General features: G+C 47.6%; 1 protein-coding gene across 2 annotated transcripts in view; it reads right to left on the bottom strand.

Moving 5' to 3' along the window:
• IQGAP3 (IQ motif containing GTPase activating protein 3) overlaps positions 1-14,805 on the bottom strand; it is a 39,635-nt gene that overhangs the window by 23,503 nt on the left and 1,327 nt on the right. The window contains exons 2-13 of one of the 2 annotated variants that reach the window (XM_001500245.6): positions 13,655-13,742; positions 9,036-9,192; positions 8,322-8,399; positions 6,967-7,043; positions 6,155-6,222; positions 5,952-6,065; positions 5,528-5,706; positions 4,978-5,065; positions 4,237-4,400; positions 3,623-3,710; positions 1,809-1,972; positions 169-326 (exon numbers count right to left, since the gene is read on the bottom strand). In XM_001500245.6, the coding sequence (XP_001500295.3) occupies positions 169-326; positions 1,809-1,972; positions 3,623-3,710; positions 4,237-4,400; positions 4,978-5,065; positions 5,528-5,706; positions 5,952-6,065; positions 6,155-6,222; positions 6,967-7,043; positions 8,322-8,399; positions 9,036-9,192; positions 13,655-13,742 (1,423 nt within the window). The remainder of the gene's footprint in view (positions 1-168; positions 327-1,808; positions 1,973-3,622; positions 3,711-4,236; positions 4,401-4,977; positions 5,066-5,527; positions 5,707-5,951; positions 6,066-6,154; positions 6,223-6,966; positions 7,044-8,321; positions 8,400-9,035; positions 9,193-13,654; positions 13,743-14,805) is intronic. The other variant, XM_005610018.4, reaches the window with a different exon arrangement.

Raw genomic sequence — 14,805 nt, 5'->3', positions numbered from 1 at the left:
TCCCAGGAGGAAACACAGGCCAAGGTGCTGCAAACAGATGCAGAGGGTGGGCCTGGGCCCCAGAACAGGGCATCACGCAGAAGGCTAATCTCCAAGCAGGAGAACTCAGGGTGTTGGTAACATTCCCCACATCCCTTCACTCTCAACATGTGGGTAAACCTTTCTCACCGCTGAGCATTCTCTCCTTCCACCTCGGCCAGGCCTGTGGCGGGGTTCACCAGATTGCTCCAGAAGCCGCTGGCATCCCTGGCCTCCAGGGCCTGGTTAATCAGGACCACAGCTGAGAGCATCTCCACGGCCACGAAGAGCTCCTCCTGGCCAAGCTCCTACAACAGAGGGGAGAGCTGGTTCCCAAGTGGGCTGGTAAAGGGTCTGGGGGCCTACCTGCCATCCTGTCCCCAAGACTTTCCTACATCCCAGAGTCTCTATCCCAAAACCCCAATGGCCTGATTCATTCACTAACAGTTAATCATCTTAATACTCAAGAATGCTTACTATATGCTCAATGTGTAAGTACTTCACACACATTATCATTTAATTTGTATAACAAGCCAGTGAGGTAGGTATCATTAATATCCTCATTTCACAGATAAGCCCATAGTCAAGTAATGTACGTTAAACCAAGCTGCCTGATTCCAGAGCCCACACTCAACCAGTGAGCTCTCCCAGCTCCTTTCTGGCCCCTCCCACTCATCAAGAACTGCACTGCCCCGGCACTCAGAGAGGAAGATCAAGTGGGCAGGGCACCTGCACGCTGCACCACACATCCGAGGCCCTGGCCCCTCTTCCCTGCCCAGGCTTCTCCTCTCCAAACATCTGCTTATGCTACTCCCTCTGTCTAGAGCACCCTTCCTGTCCTCTACAAACAGAGTGTTGTGAATACTAGCAATAATAGCAGCTAAAACGTACACGCCAGGATGGTTTCAAAGCACATATGTTAACTTGTTTAATCCTTACAACGATCCTATAAGATAGATAGATTATTGTCTCATTTTACACGTGAACTGAGGGGCAGAGAAGGTAAATAACTTGCCCAAGGTCGCACAGCTGAGAAGGAGCATAGCCAGAGTTTAACCCAGGCAGTGTGGCTCTAAAGTCCACAGCCTCAGTCACTGTGCTTTACTCTTAGCACTCATTGTCTGCTCCCTTGTACCATAGACTCCTGTGTTGAGACTGAGCCCTTCCTGAGGGCTGTGCCTGGAGTCGATGCTCTATCAACGCCTGCTGTGGGTATGATTCTCTACCGGTCTCCTCTCTTCCAGGAAGCCTTACCCCAGCTCTGCTCCACCCATTTCCCTGTTGGGAAGTCATCTTCCACTTACATCATCTACTCTTCCCTCCCTGTCTCTGTCTGGACCCTCAGGTATATTCTAACTCCTCCACCAGACTAGGAAGTCCCTAAGGGAGGGCCCGATCACCTCACAGTCAGAGAAGCTGAAGGACGGGGATGGGATAGCAGAGTGGTTTAGAAGTACGGGCCTCAAGAGCATTCACCCTGCACTGCCAGTTACAGCTGAGTTGGATGAGTTACTTAACCTCTGCACCTCAGTTTCCTCATCTCTAAAGTGGAAATACTACTACTCACTTTATGGGGCTCTTCTCAGGATTAAATGAGTTAGTAAAGCAGTGTTTGCTCAAGGGTATTGGCTATTATAATATGCTCAGGGTGGCAAGGACGGTAGCCCTCCTCGCTCCCCTAATCTCTTGCCAGCATCTAGGAGTACCCTCAGAGGGTGCTCTGGACTGACTGCCCTGATCCTCCAGCTGCTCAGGAACCCAAGAGCTAGACCGTCATTTCTGGGGCTTACCCCCTGCTGCTGCCGCTGGAGCACTGCCAGCTCCTGCTGGTACACAGCCGAAGCAAAGGGGTACACTGGAGGCAGCTGGGCTTCGGGACACATCAGCTCCTTCACAGTGTCAGCTGCCACTCCCCTCTGGATGGCTCTGTTGATCCTCTGCACAGCCTGGAGCACTGCAGGGGAGGAGGGAGAGGGGCTGCATGGGCTGGGCATTCAGTGCCATTTCTTCTCTCCTGGCCAACTAGGCTCTGCTAGGGATCTCTGAGGGGAAAAGGCTTTGTAACTGCTCTTGAAAACTACTCTGCTGGGTTCAAATGCATTTCTAAATGTTCAGGAGGAAAAGGGGCTGGGTCACTTTAAGAAGAGGCTCTGGAAGAAGCGATTTGTCAGGCCCAGAAGTTGAGCAGCTCAGCAGGTAACACGGAGGGGCTGTCACGGCAGAAGTGAGTTCCTGAGGTGGTGAGCACAAGATTGACAGGAGGCTATGGAGCGTAGCTAAGATGAGGTTAGTCAAGGGGCTCCAGGGACCAAATCTTGACGACAGTGCAGAGGAATAAGGAACCAGCTCCGAGGGGGAGCCATTTGGGTTGCAGAGGGAAGGAGTAAGCTAAAAAGGGGCAAGGGTGCATCACTGTAGTTTTAGCTTTCAAACGCTGGGGCTTATAAAATGCCAAGCAGATATGGCCTTAGCATCAAGGAGCGCACTAATACTGGGGAGAAATAAGGATACAAAGAGACTTACAGTGCATTGCTGTCAATGCCACATTAGAGGTACTGCCCCTCCCCCCACATGCTATGGCAGTGCTGGGAGTAGGGATTCTGGGGGAGAGAGTAGGAGGACTTCCCAGAGGAGGACGCATCTGAGGCAGCTCTGGAGGAGGTTTTCACCTGCTTTCAACAGGTGAAAATGTGGGAGAACTGTAATCCAGAGGCCTGGCAGTGTGAAAGGCTAGGGCCAAGCAAGGAAGAACAGGTTATCTGGCTCAGCTGGGCTGGGTGGAATGTGAAGAGAAGGGATGGGGTTGACTCGAAAGGTCTTATCTGCCACACTGAGGAGATTAAAGTCTAGGATACAAAATGAAAGAACCCACGAAGGTCTGAAGAAGCTCAATAGCGAAGATCAGACCAGATCTGTGCTTGAGAGATTACTCTGTCAACAGGAATGAACTGAGATAAGCAAGGAGTTAGCCAGGATTGGCTGGGGGTTGTTCGAGCTAGCATCTGAGAGCTCTGTTAGACAAAGGGGAATGGTTAGGGCACAACCTCAAAACCCGACAGCAAGTCAAGATGGAGTCAAGCACCTGTCACAGGTCTAGTGTCACAGGCTGCTGCGTGGCACCTCAGCACTCTAATTCTCCTCCCTCCTGCTATCCAGGTTGGTCCCCTTGGAGGGAGACAATCACTCACTCACATTCTTTTAATAAAGAATTGTATTTATATATAATGTTTTTAAGGAAAACTGAGTTGGATCATGAGTTTCTCTCTTATCTGGGAAATCACATTTCAGAAACCAAAGGAACTCAAGGTTGAAACTGTCAAAATACAGAGTAAGGCTAAGGGCTAGAAGGAAACTGCCTGTTCCAGGAGTCCAGCTCAGTGCAGTCATGGCCGTCATTATCTCTAAGGCCTTAATGAACTTATCTGTAGTGTCCCTGCAGGCAGCCAGGAATAGGGCACATGAGATGAGGGGAGAAGTCCCTTGCCAGGCTGGAAAATTGGGCAGCAGTTTGCATTGTCCTACACGGAGGCCAGCAAAGGGGTTAGATGCTCTTCCAAGAGCCAGCGATACACCTAGGCCAGGCCTCAGCCTGATGATGACTTACTGGCTTGTTCCTGATCACCCTTCATGTTGGCTGCAGCCACACCAGCTTGGACCTCCTCCTTTTCCAGAAGCTCTACCAGGCCCAGCTCCTGGAAGAGGGAGGAGATGCAGTAGAAGAAAGTCCTCCTGGGGCCATGAACATGCTTTAGGAGCTGCCAGCATGAGCTCTCAGGTCCACCTGGTCACCCACCTTCAATCGCGCCTCTCCCCTTTAGGCAGACCAGCCAGGCCCACCCGTCCCCATTAACCCATCTCTAACTTCTGGCTCTTTATTACCCAGCAAACATCTGAAATAACAACAGAAGCAGCACAAATATAAATAGTATCAGGGAAAGAGTCAACAGTATTGAAAATAAGATTGCCGAGTTGAGGACCCAATTCAGCAGTAGGGGAGCATATCACTGCCTATTGGTCTGCCCCTGGGTCCCCCTGGTCAGTCTGAGAGAGACTCAAAGGCAGAAGCTGATCAGTCTACTCCATTAGGCTTTGGGGTGATTTAACCATGTAAACATGGCACTTATTGAATATAAAGAATTGACAGTGGTGACGCCTAAGAGGCCCTCCCCCATCCTACAGTCAGAGAGAGGAGGTTGCAGGTGATAGACAGAGCCCAACCTGCGCTTTCTGCTCTCTGTCTGAGCTCAGCTGGTCCAGGTACCAATCAGCAAAGTCTCTCCTCACTCCTCGCAGGGCCAGCGCAGGGTCTCGAAGAGCCTCAAGCAAGGCCTCAGGGCTCTGTCTCTCCAGGGCATCATCAACAACTTCAAGAGCCCCATGGACTGAAAAAGACCAAGTTTCCATAAAGGATGGTGTGAGAAAGCCCACCCCTCACCATCCCCAGCCCAGCCCTAGGAGTCTGCCCTCTTCCTGCCTGCCCAGAGTTACCCCCACCTCTGCCCTCTAGGTTCCTGGGGCCTAATTGGACCGGCCCAAATTCTTTAGCATAATCCTCCCAGCTTTCCCATCTCACCACCCGAGACTCTGAGGATATCCTGACTCAAAGAGGCAGATGCCCATCCATCCTGAGCCTTCAAGCAGCCCCTCCTGCTCTGCTCGCCCCCTCTCCTATCCATCCTCCACACCCCCTTCTTGAAGGACCCCAGTTCAACTGCCCCCAGCACCAAGATCTGTTTGATCTCCATTCAAACAGAAGCCCCCTTGACAGGGACCACTTCTCCAGACACTGATAGCCATAAAACAGAGCACACACTGCCTTGACTCTGATTTTCCCTGAGACATGGGTTGGCCCAAGTGAGGTCATAGGGCCTTCTGGCCTGAGAGCCTTCCCCAAACCCCCCTGTGTGGTGGCTTACCCTGAGAGCACCCCCAAAGCCCCTCGTGGCCCCTCTCTCTCACCATTGACGTGGTTGACGTTGCCCTGGATCTCAGCTTGAGTGAGGTAGCGGTCATAGATGTCCTGGCTTTCTCCATCATCCTGCAAAGACTGCATTGAGAGGGGAACCTGGGAAAACCAATCCAATCTCCTCCTACTCCTCCCTCCCATCTATTCCTATTTCTTCTTCTGGAGTCCTTCCCAAGGCCAAAGGTCAGTCTGGTTGGAAGGAATCTGAAGAAATCGTGGGGTCCAAGCCCCTGGCACTGAAACAGTTAAGTCAAACAGCAACCTTTGGAATCTCCAGTCCAATCTGATCCAGTTCTACATTCCAGAGTCTCTCTCAGCCCCTCTGAAGATCCATCCCCACAGAACCTCTTCTCCTGTCTTCTCTTCTGAAATCTCATCATTCTCCTGAGTTTCTCTCCTACTTCTCTAAAATGACTGATGAGTTACAATTTCTCTAAGCAACTTTGGAACTTAAGAGACAGGACAGACAGGAGTCCTGGTTTCACTTGAGATTTTCCAGGCCACTCAGATTTTCAGGCCCCGAACTCCAGGGCTCCTCCTTACGCGGTTCCTGGCATTGGCAGCCTTCTCCATCTTGGCCTGGGCCAGCAGCTCCTGGTAGATGGCTGCCAGAGGCTCTCGAAGATTCTCCAGCAGAGCACTGGGATTCTGTAAGGCAGCCAGGGTATCCTCGACTACCCCTCGCTCCACTGCCTCATTGATGGCAAGAACAGCTGCATGGACTGGGAGGGGGCATGGAAACAAGGTCAGGAGGCCGGAACAAACCCCAGACCAGCTGCAGCACAACCAGCTGCAGGCCACTCCGACATCATCCCCTTTTTCCAGCCACAGGGGCCAGGGAAACCAGGTAGCCTGATGGCCCTGCCTGTGGATGAGAGGTAGCCAGAATCCATCCGAGAGCTGTGAGGCTCAGAGTCCTCCCATTCTTGCCGAGCATACTCCTAGCAGGGCAGAGCCCACCCCCTACCTGCAGCCTCATCCACCGAGAGCTCATTGGCCAGGATGCCCCCGATCTTGCTGAAGGCAGGCAGCTGGAGGCCATATTTGGCCAGTTCAGAGGCCATGTTGCTGAGTTCCTCGGCTGCAATGATACCACAGGTGCCCCGCATCAGGCCCAGAACCCCAAGACCCTGCCGGGACTGTGGTAGTTGAGGAAGGAGCTGGGCTTACCTGTGAATTTCACTTTCCCATATAGATCATGTATCTGAGGGGCCAATCCTAGCCGGAAGAGGAAGAGACTGGGAAAAAATGCAAGGCATTGGGGCCTGTTCATTGTGACATGCTGCCCATAATGGGTTTGCAGGAGATACTAGGGGACCTGGAGATGAAGACCACTCAGCACCTGCCCTCAAGTCACCCCGATTCCACAGGGAGAGATGTTATTGTAAGTCAGCCTGAGGCAAGCGCTATAGAAGATAAATAAGATGCTGTGGGAGGTCTGGGGAAATTGGGGGGCTTCACAGAGAAGGGCACATTGCAGTAGCAGGATGGAGACGGAGGGTGGGAAGGGCAGAGCAAGAAGAGACCTGCTGAGCCAAGGCACAGAGGCTTGAAAGGACATGGGAAATGAAGTCAGGAAGAGATGGCATGGTGGACACAGGAACTGGTCAATCACTTTCTGATTTAGCCAACTGGTTGCAGATGGCTGGCTGTGAGTAAGAGCAAACAGCCGTGGCCATTCACACTAAGTGACTGGCATGTGACACTCTTGATGGGTCCTGTTCTGATTCCTTTGTACCCCAGTCACAAGCTGAAGACCCTTCCCTGCCTGCCCTTTTCCTTCACTCGCACAGGTCACATATAAATGTGCCCACAAACATAGACATAAATCCAAACACAACTACAGAACTCTAAGACCCCACTCTCCTGAGAAGTGCTCCCTATGGTCTGCCTCCATCCTTCCTGCTGCAATGTTTGTTGCTGTCAATCGTTGGTTGCCTCCACCTACAGGAACTTGGATGATGAAAGTTTGGGTATCTCACCTGAGTGCATGGATGCAGTAGACCACCCGGGGCATGTTCTTCTTGTCATAGATGTCCGTGGTCTCCGGGAAGAAGGTCTGGAGGGGAAACTGCTGGTTACTGCCATTGGAGACCTTTAAGCAGCACCAGATTTGGAGAGAATGGATCTTCATCTCCAACCTGGGGTGTGTGCTCCTTTGTTGTCTGGGGCTTCTAGGTCAGTCTCCCCAACTACTTACAGCCAGCCCGGTATAAAAGAAAGGCACAAGGGACACACACTAAGCCAAGACCCAGCCACAGACACACAGCCCCACATTAACCAAACACTAGGCAAAGCTATCAAGGCTATAGGATGCAGGCCATATCCTCCAAGAGAAACAGGCCCCTATTCATCCTATAGACACAGCAAGCCTGTGCTCCTCACCTTGGACTCTCAATAGAAAGGTGGCATGCTGGGAAGCTGACCACGCTCCCACAGAGGGCCCAATGAGGCATATATTGCCAAGGACCACAAAGAGGCATGTCATCCCTGTCTCCAAGCCAGAGTTGTCTGATCAGTGGGGCCCTTCTAAGAACCGAGTCATCCCATGTATGGCTTCCCATGCTACCTGGTGACTAGAATGAGGTCTAACCTCAATACCTCTCGGTTACTTTAGATTCATAAGAAAGGACCAAATCTAAAGACTTAAAAGTATTCCAGTCCCACTGAGGACACATGGCCTCCATTGCTCCTGCCTCCCACCAAAGCGTCTTTCTTTACTGCTATTTCCTGGTCTTATAATTCCCTTCTACAGTGAAGAAAAACAAAACAGAAAGAAATTCTACATCGTAGAATCCTATTGTGCCTTAACTTGCATAGTACTTTACAATTCACAAAGGGAATTCACAAAGATCATGTGATCCTCCTGACAACCTTACAAGGTGGACAAGGCCAGGATTACTATGCCCATTTTACAAATGAGAAACCAATTGAGATTCAAAGGCTGAGAGGACATGCAGCATGTGTCCTACTGGGGTCTTGGGCCTAGGCTTCCAATCTACCACCTGGGGATGAATTCCACACTATGAAATTCTGGTGGAAAGATAGCTGGCCACTATGACCCCATCTCCTACATTACACAGGGGCCTCACTGCCTAATGGGAACAACGCAAGCTGGGCCAGGGAGCCTTCACCTCCTTTTACCCACAGGGAAGTGGAGGCAGAGACCAAGTAACAGGGCTCAAAGATACACGGTCCCCAAGAACTTAAACTCTTAGATTAAGTTAGTTTAGAAGACACATGGAGATGAGGGCTGAAGGGTCCCAGGGAGATAAAGCATGTCTGGGGGTGCTGGTGAAGAGCAAAGAGGAACCCCAATCTTGAGGCTCAGTGTTACCGAAGGCAGACCGATGTGAGCGATTGCAGACAGCCAAAAGTTGATGTTGTCTGTGTGACGGAAATGCAAGCCAGTTGCCTGAAAGGGAAGGAAAGAGAAGATAACATTTCCACCATTCTCAGGGTTCCCTATGGGCAGAGCCCAGACCACAGCTTGGAGATTCAAGGAGCAGGGGGAGCTGGAGGACCCTGCCCTATGGATTTCCCATCCCCCCAAAACAGACACACAGACACAGAAACCACGAGGAATGGATGACCCAGTGGGTCATTTGGAAAGGATGGCACAGGGTGGGAATAACAATTTAGTATTCCTGGAAAACGGGAGTCCAGAGCTGGGAGGGGAAAAAAAGGAGGGTGGGGCTGGCTAGAGCCCAGGGAAGGGGCAGCGTGCCCAGGAAATGCTTCCGGGTGGCACAGCTCACAAGCCTCTGAGTGTAGACTGTGGGTAGACAAGTCTGCCTGGAGGTTCTCATATCAGGGGCATCTCAAAGCCCAGCTAGCAAGTGTCCCTTGCTGATAAAGATGGTACACGCTGCCTGGCTGGAAGACACCCATTGATAACTGTTGTCCCTGAGCAATGATTAATAGCATTTCCTTCACCCCCAAAGTGTCCAGGTTTGGACAATAAATTATATGTTCACCCTACCTCACAGCTTTGAGGATCAGGGTTCGTTTGAGAGGAAGAAGGTGGAAAGCAGAAACCGCTGTTCCCCACCTGGTACCGCAGCTGCTCCACGTCATAGATCTTCTTCAAGGGAACCACAGAGGGCGCAAAACAGTGGCCCAACTTGGCCAGCAGCACTCCATTCCGGAGGCTCTCCTCTAGCTCCACGGGGGAAGGAAGCTCCTCCTTCAGGCAGGCCTCCATCCAGCTGAAAGCATGAAAGCACCTTCTTGCCCACTCTGGCAGGACAGCAGCTCCTTCTAATCACAGGACCTTCCCTCCCTTTCTCCCCTAAGCAGCCTGACTCTCTCCTACCTCCTGTTCCTGCCCTACGCCCAGCTCCCCTCCCTGGCCTTTACCTGGCTGTTCCCACCTTCTCCTAAGTGGCCCTAAACACCTGGATTGGCCAATCCTCAGCCCCTACCCATCCCAGAAATCCTTCCCTGACAGATCCTGAACCTGCCCATCTTCAGTAAGGCTTAAACAGGCTCTTATCTGTGAAGTGATAGAACTTCTCACTCAGTCTGGTTATGCCTTTGACTGTTGAACCAGACTGAATCTGCTCCCTTCTCTCATTCTGCATGTTCTCTGAGAACCCAGGGACAGAAAAGTCACTTCTGCCTGAACAATCTCCACAGCCCATAACCCAGCTTTGATGATGGTGAGGGTAGTGGGGACCCCCAGAGTTGACGGGAAGGAAGTGGCACAAAGGGACAGAAAGGTCACAGCCCTTGGAATCAGAAGACCTGCTTTCCACACTACCTCCCCCATTTCACCTCTGAGCCTCAGTTACATAATCTGAAAAATGAAGAAACACCCCCTGTACTTCCAGCTTCAGTGGGCAGCTGCCAGGATTAAATGAGCTAACGAATGTGACAACACTTTGAATATAAACGTAAAGTATATTATTGCTGATGCTTGTATGAGGGAGAGAATAAGGGCTCCTCGGATGGAATGTCCAAACTTCTCCACATACTGGGGGCTATAGGAAAGTAACCATTTTCAAAGAGAGTCAGTCACATCTCACTTCACACCTTCCCTGCCACAGACACCTGATCTCCTGTCTATCACATCCTACCTACTTTTTGGGAAAACATTAAAAATATACTATTGATTAAAGGAAAGAATTAAGGATTTATCCTGACTTTGGAGCCAATATCCATTTACAGAAAATATGGGGTAAAGTGGAACAAGTTGAACGACACAGGAAGCAAACAGAGCCAGAAGGGAGGATGTTCTACAAGGCAAATGACATGGTTTCTTCAACAAGTCAATGACATAACTGAAAAGGGGAGGCAGGCTGTTCTAGATTAAAGAAGACTTAAGAGACATAATAACCAAATGTAATACGTGAAGTTTTTTAGATCCTTATTTGAATAAGCCAACTGTAAAAACAGATTACTTTTTAGACAATCAGGAACATTTGAAAATGGCCCTGGGTATTGATTTTCCAAGGATTAATGGATAACTTATTTGGATATTATAATGGCATTGTGGTTATGTAAGCAAAAATATATATATATATATATTTTATTGCGGTTACATTGGTTTATAGCACTATATAAATTTCAGGTGTACATTGTTATATATTTCGATTTCTGTGTAGATTACATCACGTTCACCACCCAAAGACTAATTACCATCCATCACCACATATGTGCCTAATCATCCCTTTTGCCTTCCTCCCTCCCTACTTCCGCTCTGATAACCACCAATCCAATCTCTGTTTCTATGTGTGTGTTGTTATTTTTATCTCCTACTTATGAGTGAGAGCATATGGTATTTGACTTTCTTCCTCTGACTTGACTTATTTCACTCAGCATAATACCCTCAAGGTCCATCCATGTTATCACAAATGACCAGATTTCATCACTTCTTATGGCCGAGTAGTATTCCATTGTGTATATATACACCACGTCTTCTTTATCCATTCATCCCTTGATGGGCACCTAGGTTGCTTCCAAGTCTTGGCTATTGGGAATAGTGCTGTGAGGAACATAGGGGTGCACATGTCTTTATACATTCATGTTTTCATGTTCTTTGGATAAATATCCAGCAGTGGAATAGCTGGATCACATGGTGGATCTATTCTTAATTGAGGACTCTCTATACTGCTTTCCATAGCAGCTGCACGAGTTTGCACTCCCACCAGCAGTGTACAAGGGTTCCCTTCTCTCCACATCCTCTGCAACAGTTATTGTTTCCTGTCTTGTTAATTACAGCCATTCTGACAGGAGTGAGGTGATATCTCATTGTAGTTTTGATTTGCATTTCCCTAATAGTTAGTGATGTTGAACATCTTTTCATGTGCCTGTTGGCCATCTGTATATCTTCTTTGGAGAAATGTCTGTTCAGATCTTTTGCCCATTTTTTAATTAGGTTGTTAGTTGTTTTGTTGTTGAGATGTATGAGTTCTTTGTGTATTTTTGATATTAACCCCTTATCAGATATATGGATTGCAAATATCTTCTCCCAATTGTTAGGTTGTCTTTCTGTCTTGTTGATGGTTTCCTTTACTGTGCAGCTTTTTAGTTTGATGTAATCCCATTTGTTCATTTTTTCTATTGTTTCCCTTGCTGGGTCAGACATGGTAGTTGAAAATATGCTGCTAAGACCAATGTCAAAGAGTGTACTGCCTATGTTTTCTTCTAGAAGTTTCATGGTTTCAGGTCTTGCATTCAAGTCTTTAATCCATTTTGAGTTAATTTTTGTGTATGGTGTAAGATAATGGTTTACTTTCATTCTTTTGCATGTGGCTGTCCAGTTTTCCCAACACCATTTATTGAAGAGACTTTCCTTTCTCCATTGTATGTTTTTGGCTCCCTTGTTGAAAATTAGCTGTCCACAGATGTGTGGGTTTATTTCTGGACTCTCGATTCTATTCTCTTGAGCTGTGTGTCTGTTTTTGTGCCAGTACCATGCTGTTTTGGTTGCTATAGCTTTGTTGTATATTTTGAAATCAGGGAGTGTGATACCTCCAGCTTTGTTCTTTTTTCCTCAGGATTCCTTTGGCTATTTGGGGTCTTTTGTTGTTCCTCCATATATTTTAGAGATATGTACTGTAGTATGTAGGAGGGTAAAAGGATGTGATATTGTCTTTGTTCACAGATGTCATGATTGTCTGTAGAAAATCTGAAAGAATGTGACCAAAACACTCCTGGAACGAATAAGCGATTATAGCAAGGTTGCAGGATAATATATAGCAAGGTTAATATATATAAGTCAACTGCTTTCCTATTTACCAGCAATGAACAGGTGGAATTTGAAATTAAAAACACAATACCATTTACATTAGCAACCCCCAAAATGAAATACTTAGGTATAAATCTAGCAAAATATGTACAAGAGCTATATGAAGAAAACTACAAAACTCTGATGAACAAAATCAAAGAAAAACTAAATAAATGGAGAGATATTCTATACTCATGGATAGGAAGACTTAACATTGTCAAGATGTTAGTTCTTCCCAACTTGAGCTATAGATTCAATGGAACCCCAATCACAATCCCAGCAAGTTATTTTGTGGATATCAATATACTGATTCTAAAGTTTATATGGAAAGGCAAAAGACCTAGAACAGCCAACACGATATCGAAGGAGAAGAAGAAAGTGGGAAGACTAACACTACCTGATTTAGCCACAGTAATCAAGACAGTGTGGTACTGGTGAAAGAAGAGACAAACAGATCAATGGAACAGAAAAGAGAGCTAAGAAATAGACCCACACAAATACAGTCAACTGATTTTCGACAAAGGAGCAAAGGCAATACAATGCAGCAAAGACAGTCTGTTCCACAAATGGTGCTGGAACAACTGGATATTCACATGCCAAAAATGAATCTAGACACAGACCTCACACCTTTCACGAAATCAACTCAAAACGGAGCATCAATGTAAATGTAAAACACAAAACGATCACACTCCTAGAAGATTACATAGGAGAAAACCTAGATGACCTTGGGTATGGCAATGACTTTTCAGATACAACACCAAAAGCACAATCCTTGAAAGAAATAATTGATGAGCTGAATTTCACTAAAATTAAAAATTTCTGTGGTACAAAAGACAATGTCAAGAGACATCTCATTATGCATATTACTAAGTAAAAGAAGTCAATCTGAAATGGCTACATGTTGTATGATTCCAAGTATATGACATTCTGGAAAAGAAAAAACTATGAAGACAGTAAAAAGATGAGTGGTTGCCAGAGGCTGGGGGAGTGCGGTTGGTGAAGCACAGAGGATTTTGGGGGCAGTGAAACTACTCTGATACTATCATGATGAATACACGTCATTATACATTTGTCCAAACCATAGAATGTACAACACCAAGAGTGAACTCTAAGATAAACTATGGGCTTTGGTTGATAACGACATGTCAAAGTAGGTTCATCAATTGTAACAAATGTACCACTCTTGGGGGCTGTTGATAACGCAGGAGGCACGCAAGTGTGGGGACAGGGGATTTATGGGAAATCTCTGTAACTTTCTCTTAATTTTGCTATGAACCCAAAACTGCTCTAAAAAAATTAAGTCTTAAAAAAAAGAGGCTATTTCATCTCCCCCTTTCCCACAGAATGGACTCTTGTCCTTTTGCATTTGCTCTGGGGGCAGGCGCCTCGGGTAGGCAGGAGGGAAAGGGGGACAAGAAAGAGGCAGCCCCTCTGCTCACCGCTTAGCTTCCTCCAGCCGGCACAGGTACTGATAGGCAACATTCTGCCGCCTCTGCTCATCCATTTCCTCAGCTGTGAGGCGTTCATCTGAGGAGTGAAGGAGGATAAGGTCAATGAAGGGAGCGTTAGCTAGAGGGCCAGGCCATAGCATGGAAGCTTCTTCTTAACAGACTTTCTTAGGCAACTCTGCTCAGAAACCGGAAGCATGTCCCATATGTCCGTCCTGCTCTTCCCAGGGCACCCCGGGCTCCAATCTTCTGCTTGCATCCAGTAAAGCTTGTTAAAGGGTGGCCTCTCTACCCTTTAACAGGGGGATCCCTCCTGTATCAGAGGCGTCCCTTCCTTTCCTCTCCAGCCATCTTCCTGACCTCCTCCTCCCCAAATATACTTCATGATCCTTCACTCAGTGCCTCTCAGCGGGGATGTCCGGATCCCTCCTTGGCTGAGAATTTAGCTCCTTATTTCATCCCTAATTAGACTCTGAGATTTTCAAGAACTGGGCTTGTGTCATCCTCCTCAGGTACTCTCCCAGAGGCTCAGGTTAACAGAACCAGCTAGGACTCATCATCCAACAGCCATTCATTCATTCAATACCTCCTATATGTCAGGCACTGGGCTAGTGGACCCCCACTCTCAAGAAATACTGAGATTATTATTAGAAGAGAAAAACATGTAAGTAAAAAACTCCAACCTAAAGTGATAAATGTGACTATAGCCCATGAATAGTCTACGGAAGCAGCAGAGGAAGTAAAGGGCTCTACATATGAGTAGAATCTTAAGGAATGAACAGGAAGGCAGATCAACAGAAGGAACCACGGGACAAAGGCCACTCACTTGGGATTACGAGGAAGGACAGAGAATTTTAAAAGACCACAAAGGTATCTTTACTCTCCTTTTTGTGTAGGTCACCTGAGGAGGAAAATAATCTCCAAGCTAAATAAAACTCAGAAAATACTCTGACTCCCAAACTCAAGAACAGGGAATCCCTTAAATGAGACAGCACTCATATTCTGCCTTAGCCACAGCCTCCCTTTATCATTCTCCTTCCTCCTCTCCCCATCTCTCTTGTCCCCATAGGGAAGACAACACAAAATCAGAGAGGATGAGAGAAAGCTACACACATACACTAAGAAAATAAACTCAGAGGGCT

Source organism: Equus caballus, chromosome 5, assembly GCF_041296265.1.
Source record: "Equus caballus isolate H_3958 breed thoroughbred chromosome 5, TB-T2T, whole genome shotgun sequence".
Classification (NCBI taxonomy): domain Eukaryota; kingdom Metazoa; phylum Chordata; class Mammalia; order Perissodactyla; family Equidae; genus Equus; species Equus caballus.
Note: the sequence above shows the minus strand (reverse complement) of the source record. Positions and strands in the feature narration are given on the sequence as shown.